This window comes from Pogona vitticeps, chromosome 5 (genome assembly GCF_051106095.1).
Source record: "Pogona vitticeps strain Pit_001003342236 chromosome 5, PviZW2.1, whole genome shotgun sequence".
Lineage (NCBI taxonomy): Eukaryota > Metazoa > Chordata > Lepidosauria > Squamata > Agamidae > Pogona > Pogona vitticeps.
The window spans coordinates 91952709-91967283 of record NC_135787.1 but is presented as its reverse complement, the minus strand read 5'-3'; the positions used below and the strand labels follow the sequence as shown (position 1 = coordinate 91967283).

The following is a 14575-nucleotide window of genomic DNA, read 5'->3' as shown; positions in this document are numbered from 1 at the left end:
AGTGACCAGGTGTAGGTCCCTCTCCGGAAAGGTGTAGCGTCTACACTGAATCTGATTTGGGAAGAGCTTTAGCAGTGATTGGCCAAGTAGATATATGTAAGAGGAAGCAATTTTTCCAGTAACTTGACCTATTTAGCTATATTATTATTATTATTATTATTATTATTATTATTATTATTATTATTATTATTATTATTATTATTATTATTATTATTATTATTATTATTATTATTATTGATTGTATTTATACCCTGCCTATCTAGTCATTGCTAAATATTAAAACCGGTGGTTCTGTGTGTTTATTTGAGACAAAGTAAAAATGTGGCGGTTTTTATCAGGGGAATCCTTTGTGAGGAAGAAGCAAGGAAGAAACTGTTGATACTGTTTCCTGTAGCAATCCTTCCTACATTGCTGGTAGGACAAGGTTTTACCTCTTGCAGACAAATTTGGATCCCATTGTATAACCCCCTCCTTCCTATTTATTATCTTCAGGCTAGAGAAAAAGAAGAGAGACTCCTAAGAAGACAGCTTAATAGAGAAAAACTTGAAGAAAAACGGAAACAGAAAGCTGTGGACAAAACAAAAATTTTGAAAACTGGAAATCAAGGTGCTGAGTTTACAAACAGCAGTTTCTTGCTCTTTTTCGTTTATGATTGAGTTATCTTTTGCGAAAGGGTGAAAACACATTTTGGTAACACTTTGTTCTCATTTCCAACCTGTTTGAGACCATATTATATCATTTTAGGTAAAAATGTTCAGACCTTGGAAGAATCTTCAGCCAGAGGTCATGAACTGAAAGCTAGTGGTGCCAGTATTAAAGATGTGCTCAAAGAACAAAGGTTTTTAGAAAAGAAAGTAGCCTTGAGCCGGAAAAGAAAGAGAGAAGCAAGGTACTAATTCATTTTCTTATGGGGAAACTTGGATTTAATTAATGTTTGATTGTTACAAAGCTTATTTATTTTCACTGTATGGAAATTGTGCACGTGTCTATAACTGAGGAAACACATTGCGTTCAAGGTTGAAAGTGGTATGATCAAGGTGATGCCTTGACTTAGAACCGTTAGGAACCGTCTTGACTTGCAACCAATTTGAGTTGCCCTTGAACTTCAGCTATGATAGACTGGTTGCAACATTTTGCTTGCAACTGGTGCTTTGAGATACAACCAGAAAAAGGCCTCTTTTCCTCATTGTTTCCTCCCTCCTTTCCTGCCCTTTTTTAACCATAGAGGTCATCTTAGGTTAAAAGAAAGTCTCCCCCTAGTGGTTTGACTTGTGACCGGAGCTTTGAGATACAATAAGAAAAAAGACGGGGGGAAAATGCAGGGAATTTAAACTGCTAACCATTGGTTGGCGAAGAGGCTGCTTCTTTGTAGCTCCTTCGCCCCAGCAGTTAGAGAGTGTGCGTTCTGAGAGAGGCTTTGGACTGCCTGGTATTGCTGGAACGGGTTTGTTTGATTCTGGTGGGGGGTATGTTTCTTTGCTTTGATGGGTCTTGCAGTGTAGCAGTTTTAGTCCCTGCTGAAATGTTTTTTTTGTTTTAGACTTCAAACTCTCTCTCCCCCCATTGTCTTCTCTCTCTCTCTCTCTATCATCTCTCTTCTTCATGGTCTCTGTGAATGCACACAGATTGGTTTTGCGCCTGCACAGGAAGTTTCGGAAGTTTTTGGAGCTTAAAAACATGCAACAATGAGACGTTCCTCCATGGAGCGCAAGCTCCGCCCTCCCAACGTCCCCTCAGTTCTTTTTTACCACCGTGTTGGTAGGAATAGAAATGATAGAGTGAAATAGCGAGTATTCTCTAATAAAATTGTTTATATTTTCTAATTGATAATTGTAAATTTAGATTCCAATTACTATTTTTGACATTCCCTTGTTATTACCTCATATTTTTTCTCCCTTTTCAACCGTTTTCTATCCTCCCACGTTTTTTCACACACCCTACAACTGCTGGTTTCCCCTTTCCCCCCACTTTTATGGCCCCTCCAGGACCGTTTAACCAGTGCGTTATCTGCGCAAATAAAATACCACTGACTGATGGGCACAATGAATGCTTATTTTGTTTAGGGGAGCAACATCAAACCTAATTGTGCTCTGAATGAAAAAAAACTTACAAAACCAGCACTTAAATTAAGGTTACAACACCTGAGATCTTACTTTGGGAGAGATCCTTCAATCCAAGTATGGAAGTGATAGCTTCTCCAACGGCCAAAGAATCACTTTGAGCAGACCCGGCTCACTCCATATCGAGCCCGACAGCTCGCTGGCTGTCGAGCCCAATGCCTATTACGGGTAAACAGAAGGAAACACTGAAACCTTCGGAGTTGAGCTTGACTTCTACCTCTAGAGTTCAGGCTCACTCCAGTGACCCTTCAAAAAAGAAAAGGGATAAAATCAAATCAAAGAAACCAATGAAACCATCAAAATCTACTAGTATTGAACCTCCACAGGTAATGATTCCCTCTTCTGATCTTAGAGGAATCGTCTGAAAAAGCCCCTGTCTCGACATCTGACAGGGATGAACAGACTCTGACATCGGCGCAGGCTGCAGCATCCATAGCTAGCCTATCGCCTAGCATAGGCTATTCAGTGGCTGATGCTCAATCCAGCGCGGCCTCGGCCCATTCAAGCCCTCGTTCATCAGGGCGGGCAGTACTTATCCAACCATTGGGATTGGAGTCTTCTCGACATTCCCCGCACAAACACCAAGAAAAAAGACGGCTCCTCGACATGGAGAAACATATTACTATGCAGAACCACATCAATATTTTGCTAGACCTGATTACAGGCACAGGCAACGCTGTTATGACCCATATTATCTGGAAATGTTTGGTGACCAAATTTATTATGACGCACCTAGACAAGTTCGGTATGCCTTTCCATCATGGCACTCACCATCCATGTCACCATCTCCATCAAGACATTGACAACAATCAGTCTACACATATCCAGCACCGACTTACCAACCGACGAGGCCTGCACTTAAAAGATTCACTCCGATACCAATGAAGAGAACTAAACAATCAAAACAACATACCTTTCTACATGTGTCCACGACCTATGCAGGTCCTTTGCCACCCACCGACACTGAAATACGGTCGATACCGGCCCGTTCATCCTGTGATATGATACCATTGACATCAACCTCCAGATCACACCGCTCACCCTCTATATCATCAACATCATCTCAGGACTCGATCTCCACAATATCTTAAGAATCACCATTGAACCTTCCTACCCTCCATCACCGTCAGAGGATTTTACTTCCCTGCTAATCCTCAGAATAGCTAAATCTTTACAATTGAACATTCAAGAACCACCTGCTCAGAAAAAAGATCTGGTCTTTGATGACCTAAATCAAGACAAGACTCTACCACTTAGTTTAAGCTTTATACCAGCTATGTTCAAACTTATCAAAGAGTCATGGGACAAACCCCCTTCATCTCTTCAAATTTCACACTGTGACAAAAATCATTATAAAACAGATGGATAAGATACAGTGTTTCTCCTCAAACACCCAATGCTGAACTCCATCATTGTCGAATCAACACAATACAGAGCCCGAAATAAGTCATCTGTTGCACCAACCAATAGAGAAGGTCGTAAACTTTGATATCCTCGGTAGAAGGCTTTATTCACTCACTTCCTTCTTAATGAGGGTAGCCAACTACCAGGCAGCCATGGGCGCCTACCAGCGACAACTATGGGATAAAATCTTGCCCACTCTTCAAGTGGCACCAGAACTGAAATACTCAACGCGTATACTGAAGCATCTAGATTGGCAAAGCAACAAAGAATAGCTGCAAGACATACAGCAGATTCAGCGTCTAAGGCAATGGCTACTTCCATTGCCCTTAGAAGACATGCATGGTTGTGCTCCACAAACATCTTAGACGACACCAAGACTCGAATAGAAGACGTCCCTCTCGATGCCATCAGTCTCTTTAATTCTAAAACAGATGAACTAATGGAAAGCATTCATAAAATCAGAAAAACAGCACATTCTTACACATCTCAACAACCTTACCGTTATCAAAGAACACAGTATCGCAAACAACCTTACTACCAACATCAGTACTTATGATATCAACAATCATACTGATCCTTTCGCTCACAAGCTCGGGGAAGATCTTATCCACCAGCATCAACATCTGCAGCTCAGCCCTTTCGACCCCAACAATCACAAAACCAACGACAACCCTTCTGACAACAGCAGAAAAAGGGTAAGCAGTACTCATATTTACCATGTGTATTCCGAACCAGACTTCATCCTTTCATTTCGGCATGGAAGAAAATTACTACCAATAATTGGGTCTTATCCATCATTCAAAATTGTTATTTTATTGAATTCTCCCGTACCCCACCCTCTGGCATCATTCAGACCATCCCATACTCAATGGCCCTTCATGAAGAGATATGCTCACTTTTACAAAAACAAGCCATACTCATAGATTCATCCACTCCATCACAAATTGCTTTGGTTCAGATTCGACAAAGTATCATACCATTTTTGTTCCCTTCGAACTCTCCACGGCACCAAGAACATTTACCAAATGCATGGCACCAATCGCAGCCTATCTCCAACTCCAGAGCATCCCTATTTTTCTGTATATCGACGACTGGTTGATAGTCGCTCCTTCCTACCCCGATGCACTCAGAGCTACAGAACTAACCCTCAACACCCTGCACATCTTGGGCCTCAAGGTAAACACTACCAAATATGATCTGGAACCTGCACAAACTGCCACCTACATCGGCGCCTACTTCGACTCTCTTCTGGCCAGAGCATTCTGACCACAAGAGAGGATCACCAAATTAAAACAAGCCATTCGGCCATTCTGTCCTTTAGCATCGGTATCGGCACACTGAGTCGAGCATCTGTGTGGTTCCTGTAACTATTTCACCCCATGGCAGATCCTCAAAATGTCTTGCAGTGACACCAGAACTTGAAAGCCAACTCACCTGGTTGACATTCCTCCCTCATTTGACAGTAGGCAGACCTTCCATCCTCTGCAATTATCCATACAGGTTACTACCAATGCCAGCCCATTGGGATGTGGAGCTCACTGTTGAAAATGCAGAATACACGGCCTATGGACAAAAAGAGAACAGTCATTATACATCAAACATTTGGAACTTCTAGCAATCATCAAAGCCTTTCACACTTTCCTACCACTCATTGCAGGACAAGCGTGACAGATAGCCACTGTGGCGGAATGCCCATGTCACTCCTGTTTATCATAGCTGAAGCTCAAGGGCAGGAGCCTATGAGAAGACAGGAGGAGCAGAGTCAAAGGGACAGTTAGACAGAGGGAAGCACTTAGAGAGGAGAATTGAAGAGTCAAGAAGGGAGAATTGGAAAGTTGGAGAGTTTTAAAGAGAATGTGAAGGAAAAAAAGGAGTAGTAAAGCTAAATAGATAGTCAGAGAATATTAATGAGTTGGTTAATGTGAATAAGTAAATACAACACCTGAATAAGCAAACATGTAATCAAATACAGTGGTGCCTCGCATAATGAGCGCACCATTTAACGATAAATCCACATAGCGATGTGGATTTTGCGATCGAAAAACCGATCATATTGCGATGTTTGAATAGGGTAAACATCACATTGGGATGATCAGTAAGCGTTTCGCTTACCGATCTTCGCATTGCGATGTTTTCAAACAGCTGATCGGCGGTTCCAAAATGGCCACCGGAAGAAGAAAATGGCTGCCCGCGGCGTTTTCGCGCCAATTCCTCGCTTACCGAGGCGGCGAAAATGGCAGCTGGATTGAGGATTTCCGCTTAGCAGTGAGTTTTGTCCCCATAGGAACGCATTAAACGGAGTTTAATGCGTTCCTATGGGGGTTTTTTGCCCTGTATAGCGACGTTTCTGGATAGCGATGATTTATCCGGAATGGATTATCGTCGCTATGCAGGGCACCACTGTATAAGAAATTTAATGAGTGATCCTAAACAATAATAAAAGAACATTTGTGATTTAAAAACCAAAAGATAAATAAACAAGTTATATTGGCAGTACGTGTCTGATGCATATATGGTGCAGTGTGGATGAGAGATCCACTGGTGGTAGCAGAAGAAAGAATAAATGTATCCAGAGAGTGAACCTGTGCTTGGGAGAGACAAACAGGGAACACTGGGTGGAACATCACAGCCACATACAACATCATGGTGCTGTACTGTGTGAACAAACAGGGAGGTACCCACTCCCTCTCACTCCTATATCTCACCATAGAATTGTGGGAATGGTGTTACCTTCACCACATCTTCCCAGTAGCTGTCCACGTCTCAACAAATGGCAACTACCTTGCAGATCACCTGAGTCGACTTTCAACAGAAACACATGAATGGGCACTAGACGACCAAGTCTTTGATCTCATCTGCCATTGATGGGGTGCCCATCTATTGATCTCTTCGCATCAGAGTACAACACCAAATGCAACAGTATTGCTCTCGAGCCGGCATCAAGCCCAAATCACTAGTTCATGATGGACTGCACCAGAGACTTGCTTTATCTGTTCCCTCCAGATTTATTCAGAAATCAGTCATTTGAATCTGTCAATTCCGAACCGATGCCATACTCATCACCTCGTGGTGGCCATGTCAGCTGTGGTTCACCCACCTGAGATCGATGTGGATGGATATTTTCCGTCTACCATCAATGCTCCCTTCTTGACTCTTCAGTTCTCCTCTCTAAGTGCCTCCCTCTGTCTAACTGTCCCTTTGACTCTGCTCCTCCTGTTTTCCTTACTCAGAGCAACAGGATGATCCTCCACCCCAACATCTAGTCTTTGAATCTGACAGCTTTTGAACTGTCCTAGACCGAGCTTGAAAGTCATCTGCCCCAAAACTTTATCAAAATAAATGGAAGTCTTTCATTTCTTTCACTCAATCCCAAAACTTAATTGTTGTTCCAGTCTCTCCGAGAACACTACTTACCTTTATTCTCCACATCTTTGATCTCGGACTATCACACTCAAACTTGAAGGTTTGTATATCGGCTATTGTGGCCAATCAGCGAGACTTTTCTCTCATCCAACCTTAAAAAGACTCCTCAAGGGACTTCAAAATATTCGACCTCCAATACAACAACCTGTGCCCCAATGGTCATTACAATTGGTCCTAAATTCTCTTACTAAACCGCCTTTCAAGCCAGTGGCCACCTGTAATTTAAAATTATTGTCCCTGAAGACAGCTTTGCTTGCGGCAATAACATCTGCCGAACATGCTAGCAAGTTAGTAGCTCTTCCATCAGACCCACCTTACCTTCAATTCCATCCAGACAAGGTCACCTTATATTTTGATGTCATTCATACCCCAAATTGTCTCTGATTTTCACCTGAATCAACCATTGATTTTACCAACTCTATTCCCTTCTCCTTCTATGTCCATTGAGCGCATGCTCCATATGCTGGACATCCGAAGATCTCTAGCATTTTATATCAACAGGACATTCAGGAAGTCTCCAAGACTTTTTCTTTGCTTCCAAGATCCTCACAAAGGCGCTCCAGCATCAACTCAAACCATCTCTTGTTGGATAGTTCAGACTATCTCTCTGGCTTATGAACTTTCAGGCAAGACACCACCTGAAAGCTCATTCCACCAGAGCATTATCAACCTCCACTGCTCTCCACCGTGGAATTGAACTACCAAATAACTGCCAAGCAGAGACTTGGTCTAATCCTTCGACCTTTGTCAAACATCACCTTGATGTCAGGGCAAAGAATGATGCTGCATTTGGCAGTGCAATCCTCACATCTCTTCTACCGTGACGTCCCACCATCTGGTAAATGAGCTTGTCACCCATTTGTGTGCATTCACAGAGACCACAAAGAAGAAAGAGAGGTTACCTACCTCTAACCATGGTTCTTCTAGTGGTCCTCTGTGAATTCACACATCCCTCCCGTCCTCCCCTCGGTCTGTCATGTTGTCTCTTAATATACTACCTTGACAGCAGCAGACTATGGAAGGAACTGAGGGGATGTTGGGAACGTGGAGCTTACGCTCCATGGGGGAAAGTCTCATTGTTGCGTGTTTTTAAGCTCTGGAAACATCTGAAACATCCTGTGCAGGCGCAGAACAACCCATTTGTGTGAATTTACAGAGGATTACTAGAAGAACCATGGTTACAGGTAGGTAACCTCTCTTTTTTGGTTCCTAAAAGCACAAACCTTTGTCTGAGGGTTCTGTGTACCCCAGTGATGACCTTCTTTCTTTCCTCTTTTCCCCATTGTTCCCTCCCTCCCTTCCTCCTTTCCTGCCATTTTTTAACCTATAAAAATGGCCAGAACAGATTAATCGTGTTTCAGTGTATTCCTATGTGAAATGGTGCTTTGAGTTACAACCAACTTGAGTTACAACCATCATCCTGGAATGAATTAAGTTTGCAACTCAAGGCACCACTCTATCTTTATAATAGTTCCACAGTGCAATGTAATTGGGAGTGCAATATATATCTTAAGGTGATAAATTGACTAAAGTTCTTTAGTTGAGTTAAAAGGACTGCCTCAAATACATCTTTTAAAGTTTTGGTCCACAGTTTTACCACATCCCTGGTGGCGCTGCAGGTTAAACCACAAAAGCCTCTGTGCTGCAGGGTCAGAAGACCAACAGTCGTAAGATCGAATCCACATGAGGGAGTGAGCTCCCGTCACTAGTCCCAACTCCTGCCATCCTAGCAGTTTGAAAGCATGCAAATGCGAGTAGATAAATAGGTACCACCACGGTGGGAAGGTAACGGTGTTCCGTGTCTAGTCGTGCTGGCCATGTGACCACAGAAGAGTGTCTTCTGACAAACGCTAGCTCTATGGGTTGGAAACTGAGATGACCACAGCCCCCTAGAGTCGGACATGACTGGACAAATTGTCAAAGGGAACCTGTACTGTTACCTTTATCTTACCACATCCTATTCTAAAGCTCCCAAAGTCTTCCCAAGAGCAAAAAGTATCCTTGGAGAGCCTTTCAACATTAAGTGGGGCATAGGAAGATTTTAGTTTAATTAAATTGAAGATATTTATTATTCAATAATGAAGCCAAAAGCTTTGTTTAGCATAAATTTACACCAACAGGATTTCAGTGACTATCTACTTTTGCATGAAAAATTAGGTTACTCATGATTGTACATCATTAGTAGCAGTATTTGGATATAGGGTCCTTTAGTAGTTCTTTATTCCATAGGGTGTGCAATAGGATCTCCTTATTTTTGGGATCAGTATTTGCTGAATCACTTAATCACAGACTGAAAATATTTAAAATATTAAAAGAAAAATCCTAGAAATATATATTTTTAAAAGTTGAAGTTATCAGAACTGGCCACTAGAGGGCACCAGAGACCATGCTATATATAGTGCTCACTATTAAAATAATATTAGCTATGTAATCGGTGTTTATCAGCATCCTCGGGGAGGGCTTGGAACTGATCCCCCACAGGAACAGGGATGTCCTACTATAATATTTTTATATAACCTGAAAAGGAATGTTCATCTATCCATGGAGAATAGAAAATAGTACTTTTTCAACTTGCCTTCCTTTGAAAACAAAGATTTCTTCTCATGCCCTTGCAGGGCATTGCATGCTAACTCTATTTTCTTTGTCTTTGGGAGACCAAACCTGTTGTCTCTGATGTACCATGTGGCTTAAATGGTACAGTGGGGTCTCTACTTAAGAACGTCCCTACTTAAGAACAATCCAACTTAAGAACAGCTCCATTTGCTAAATTTTGCTTCTACTTGAGAACAGAAATCCAAGATAAGAACAGGAAAAAAACCTTTCCTGCTCTTTTTTTAACCTTAGGTCATCTTAGGTTAAAAAAAAATTCTCCCCCTAATGGTAGAGTACGTATTAACCAGCTTTGCATTAGTACCTATGGGAAGTAATGCTTCAATGTACAAACGCACCTCTACATAAAAAAAACAGCCAGAACAGATTAATTGGTTTTCAGTCCATTCCTATGGGAAATTTTGCTTCAACTTAAGAACATTTCAACTTAAGAACACCATTCCAAAATGGATTAAGTTCTTAAGTAGAGGCTCCACTGTAGTTTCTATGGACGGAAAAGAGCAGATACGGATTAAATGGTTTTCAATGCATTCCTATGGGAAATGCAGATTCAACATAAGAACTTTTCAACTTGAGAACCACCTTCCAATACGGATTAAGTTCTTAAGTAGAGACCCAACTGTACTTCAAGTGGATTTGTTGCATTTGTATATTCTTTAACATTTCATCTTACGCATGCTAGAGTTTGGTAGGTGGGTCTGCCCTTCATAGTATCGCTTTATAGCTTTAGTTTCTGATTCCAAGAGTGAGACCTAGCTCTTAAATAGCTGTAATGCAGCTAAAATTGTGCTCACAACCTGGGGTTCAATCCCAGGTAGCGGCTCAAGGTTGACTCAACCTTCTATCCTTTCGAGGTCGGTAAAATGAGTACCCAGCTCGCTGGGGGGGGCAATGTGTAGCCTGCATAATTAACTTGTAAACCGCCCAGAGAGTGTCTGAAGCGCTATGGGGCTGTATATAAGCAGCACGCTTTGCTTTGCTTTGCTTTAAAAAGGAATATTATCATGTGCACAATTAAAATTTGTGTTTCTTTATAATATAGAATTTCCATCTGTATAGCTTTAGGATTACTATCACACTGTAGGGGAAAAGTAAAAGAAAAGAAAAGAAAATAATTGCAAATAGGCTGTGCAATCCAAACCCAAATATATTCTAGCTGTAGTGGGTAATGGGCTAGAGCCTCTTGTGCAGCTGTGCATCTCAGATTTGCTGGCACAACTGGATCTACTAGCTCAACTACTTTGCTAACTGAACTCAGCCAGCAGAACAGCAGAAAAAAGAGGTGTATGTGGTGTGGAGGACGAGCAGACTTACACAAGATTCATATTTCTCATAGCTGCTATGCCAACACAAAATTAGGCCAGTGTTAGAGTCGTCGTCGTTTAGTTGTTCAGTCATGTGTGACTCTTCGTGACCCCGTGGACCAGAGCACACCAGGCCCTCCTATCTTCAACTGCCTCCCAGAGTTGTGTCAAATTCATATTGGTTGCTTCAATGACACTGTGTTAGAGTAGTCCTAAATATTTTTGAACTTCCCTGGCTAGGCAGGGGGAGTTGGATTTAGCACAGATTAGGCTGAGTTAGCATCACCTCAAACAGCCATCTTGGCTAGTTAGAACTATACTCTTAATCGGTACATTAACTGGCCAACAGTCTTTTGGTTCTTGGTTATATTGATCAGGTAGTAGTCCTACTTGTATTCTTGATTGCTGAATCTTTTAAAACTTACAGACATGATGAAGAAAGCAGGAAGAAGAAATGTGAACAACCGGAGGAAAATCTTGGAGAATCTAAAAAAATAAGTGAAGTAAGTCCCAGATGTAAAAACATTTAGAACTGTTGTGTTGTACAACTTTTAGTTTGATTTGTGCCTTGTAAAATATGAAAAGAACTTTGACCAATATTGTTTACACTTGTAACTCTAAACTTCACAATTAACTCCATAATTAATACCTGTTTTCTCGATTGCAGACACTGTTTTATTACTGATCTTTTGCCAACATATATATGTGAAAGAAAATATTGAGAGGCTCATTATGAAAAACCTAGGAATTCCCCATGTTTACGTAGAAGCCTTTTTGTTTACTGAAGCATGAAAGTCAAACATATCTGCATAATGTGAAACGGATCAGAGCTAGAGATTCAAGATTAATCAAATTGGACAAACAAGACAGTTGTGAGTTAGTCAAGTTAATGCAAGCCAGTTCAACATTGGTTTAAGTCCTGGCAGGTTCAGAAAATCATGACCACAGATAATTTAGTGTGCTATATTAGCTGCCAACCTAGCAGTTCGAAAGCATGTAAAAATGAGAGTAGATAAATAGGTACCACCATGGTGGGAAGGTAACGGGATTCCGTGTCTAGTCGCACTGGCCATGTGACCACGGAAACTGTCTTCTGACAAAACGCTGGCTCTACGGCTTGGAAACAGGGATGAGCACCGCCCCCTAGAGTTGGACATAACTGGACAATTTGTCAAGGGGAACATTTACCTTATATTAGCTGAACTGGAGATATATCTTCACAAAGGACTGAAGTAAATCGGGTTCTTTAAGAGACTGACAGAGTCTACTCTTTCAGTGGCTCCAGTTCTGCTATATGCTGTCATCCTTAGAAGGCACCTGACTGTTTTTTATGTTTTCAAAATAGAAAAACCAAAGAGGAGTTATTCCTGAGGACAGATGTTGAGAAAAATACTGTCTTTAGATCAAGAGAGTGCACCACTCTTGTTGGTGTCCTGTGATTCATCTCAATAAGATACTGGAGTTCAGAAGCCAGGACAGAAGAGAATCTTTAAGAGAAATTATCTCTTAAATTACAGAAGTTAAGGAGGTTGATAAAATGCCCAAGGTTAATGCAACTCAGTTATACCTACAGTGGTGCCTCGCTTAACGGGCGCCCCGTTTAACGACGAATCCGCATAGTGATTAAGTTTTTGTAATCGCAAAAGCGATCACATTGCGATGTTTTAGATGGGAAAATATCGCTTTGCGATGATCGGTAAGTTGTTTTGCTTACCGATTATCGTATAGCGATGTTTTTTTAACAGCTGATTGGTGGTTCCAAAATGGCCGCCGGGTAAAAAAACGGCCACCCGTTGTGTTTTCGTGCGGTTTCCTCTCTTACCGGGCAGTGAAAATGGCCGCCGTATGGAGGATTTTCGCTTAAAGGTGAGTTTTTTGCCCATAGGAACACATTAAACGAGTTTTAATGCATTCCTATGGGCTTTTTATTTCCGCATAGCGACGGAATCGCTTTGCGGCGATTTTTGTGGAATGCATTATCGTCGCTATGCGGGGCACCACTGTATTTGAAAGTAAGCTTTCTGAAACTGATAAAAATTGATTTATTTGGAGAATAAAAGGCAGAGAAAAATGTGAAACTACTTTCATTTCCAGAAGGTGGCGTTAAAGACAGAATAAAACTTAGATATGCAGTATTAGAATGGTCCGAAGATTGGGTTTTGTGAAAGATTTAGAGAGATTGCATAGAGTGAGACCAAAATATTAGGGATGGAGAGACAGATGACCCCCAAGGAAGATCATGGTTTGTTTTGTAAAAAAAAAAAAAAAAACTTTTACAAGAAAGAAATGTTTCTGAAAGCAGCCAGAGAAAAGCTTGGGCAGTTGTACAGTGGTGCACTGGTGTAGATGTATTCTGATCTTTGTTACTGAATCAGAATCATAGAAAAGTGAAGTTGGAAGAGGCCTACAAGGCCGTCAAGTCCAACCCCCTGCTCAATGCAGGAATACAATCAAAGCATATCTGCCAGGTGTTTAAGTTTTTCTTGAATGCCTCCGGTGTTGGAGCACTCACCAACTCCCAAGGTAACTGGTTCCACTGTCATCCTGCTCTAAGAGTTACGAGGTTTTTCCTGATATTCAACCAAAATCTGGCTTCCTTTAGCCCATCACTGCGTGTTGTGCACTCTGAGATGATGGAGAACAGATCTTGCCCCTCCTCTGTATGACAACCTTATATGAAAAGTGCTATCGTACCACCTCTCAGTCTTCTTTTCCCCAGGCTAAACATGCCCAGTTCTTTCAGCCTTTCCTCATAAGGCTTGGTTTCCAGCCCCCTGATCATCGTTGTCACCCTCTTCTGAACATGTTCTAATTTTTTAGCATCCTTTTTGAAGTGTGGTGTCCAGAATTGGACACAATCCACAAGGTGAGGCCTAATCAGTGCTGAATAGAGGGGGACTAGCACCTCGCAGGATTTGGAAACTTTACTCCTGTTAATGCAACCTCAAATAGCATTAGCCTTTTTTTGTAGTCACATCACACTGTTGGATCATATTTAGCTTGTGATCTATGACAATTCCAGGATCCTTCTCGCTTATAGTTTTCCTGAGCCAGGTATCCCCATCTTGTAACTGTGCAATTGGTTTCTTTTTCTGAGGTACAGTTTTTTGCACTTCTCCCTGTTGAATTTCATTCTGTTGTTTTTGGTCCAGTGCTCCATCCTATCAAAGACATTTTGAATTTTGTTTCTGTCTTATAGGGCAGCCGTCCCCAATGTTTTTGGGGCCGCGGACCAGCTGGGGTGAGCGAGGATATCATGGGGCACTTTGTCAAAAGCTTTGTTGAATTCAAGATACACTACAGAATTTTGTGTGGGATTGATGTCATGTTGACTGGCCTGTAGTTCCTGGGTTCTTCTTTTTTGCCCTTTTTGGAAATAGGGACAACACTGGCCCTCCTCCAATCCTCTGGCACCTCTCCTGTTTCCCATGATTGGAGATACAATATGAAATTGGTTACAAGAATACTTGTGAAGAATGATATAAAATATTTTTGGGATACTCTGTTTTTTAAACATTTTGTATGCTGAAAATTTCATAAGATAGCCTCATTAGAACAAGTTTAAATTCTCTCCATGAGTGGATTTGCTAGATGAACAGCAATTGGAACAAGAGAGAGTTAAACTGGATGGACAGTTCTTGGATCTGTCCACTACTATGGGGGGGGGGAGAAACTCAGGTAAGAGAGAGCTTTCTGGTTGTTCTATCATCTCA

General features: G+C 41.5%; 1 protein-coding gene across 1 annotated transcript in view; it reads left to right on the top strand.

Moving 5' to 3' along the window:
• The window catches only part of BOD1L1 (biorientation of chromosomes in cell division 1 like 1), a 78240-nt gene that overhangs the window by 56376 nt on the left and 7289 nt on the right, over nucleotides 1–14575 (top strand). Inside the window, exons 7-10 of the mRNA XM_073001043.2 lie at nucleotides 493–607; nucleotides 746–890; nucleotides 11290–11365; nucleotides 14062–14103. Of these exons, the coding sequence (XP_072857144.1) occupies nucleotides 493–607; nucleotides 746–890; nucleotides 11290–11365; nucleotides 14062–14103 (378 nt within the window). The remainder of the gene's footprint in view (nucleotides 1–492; nucleotides 608–745; nucleotides 891–11289; nucleotides 11366–14061; nucleotides 14104–14575) is intronic.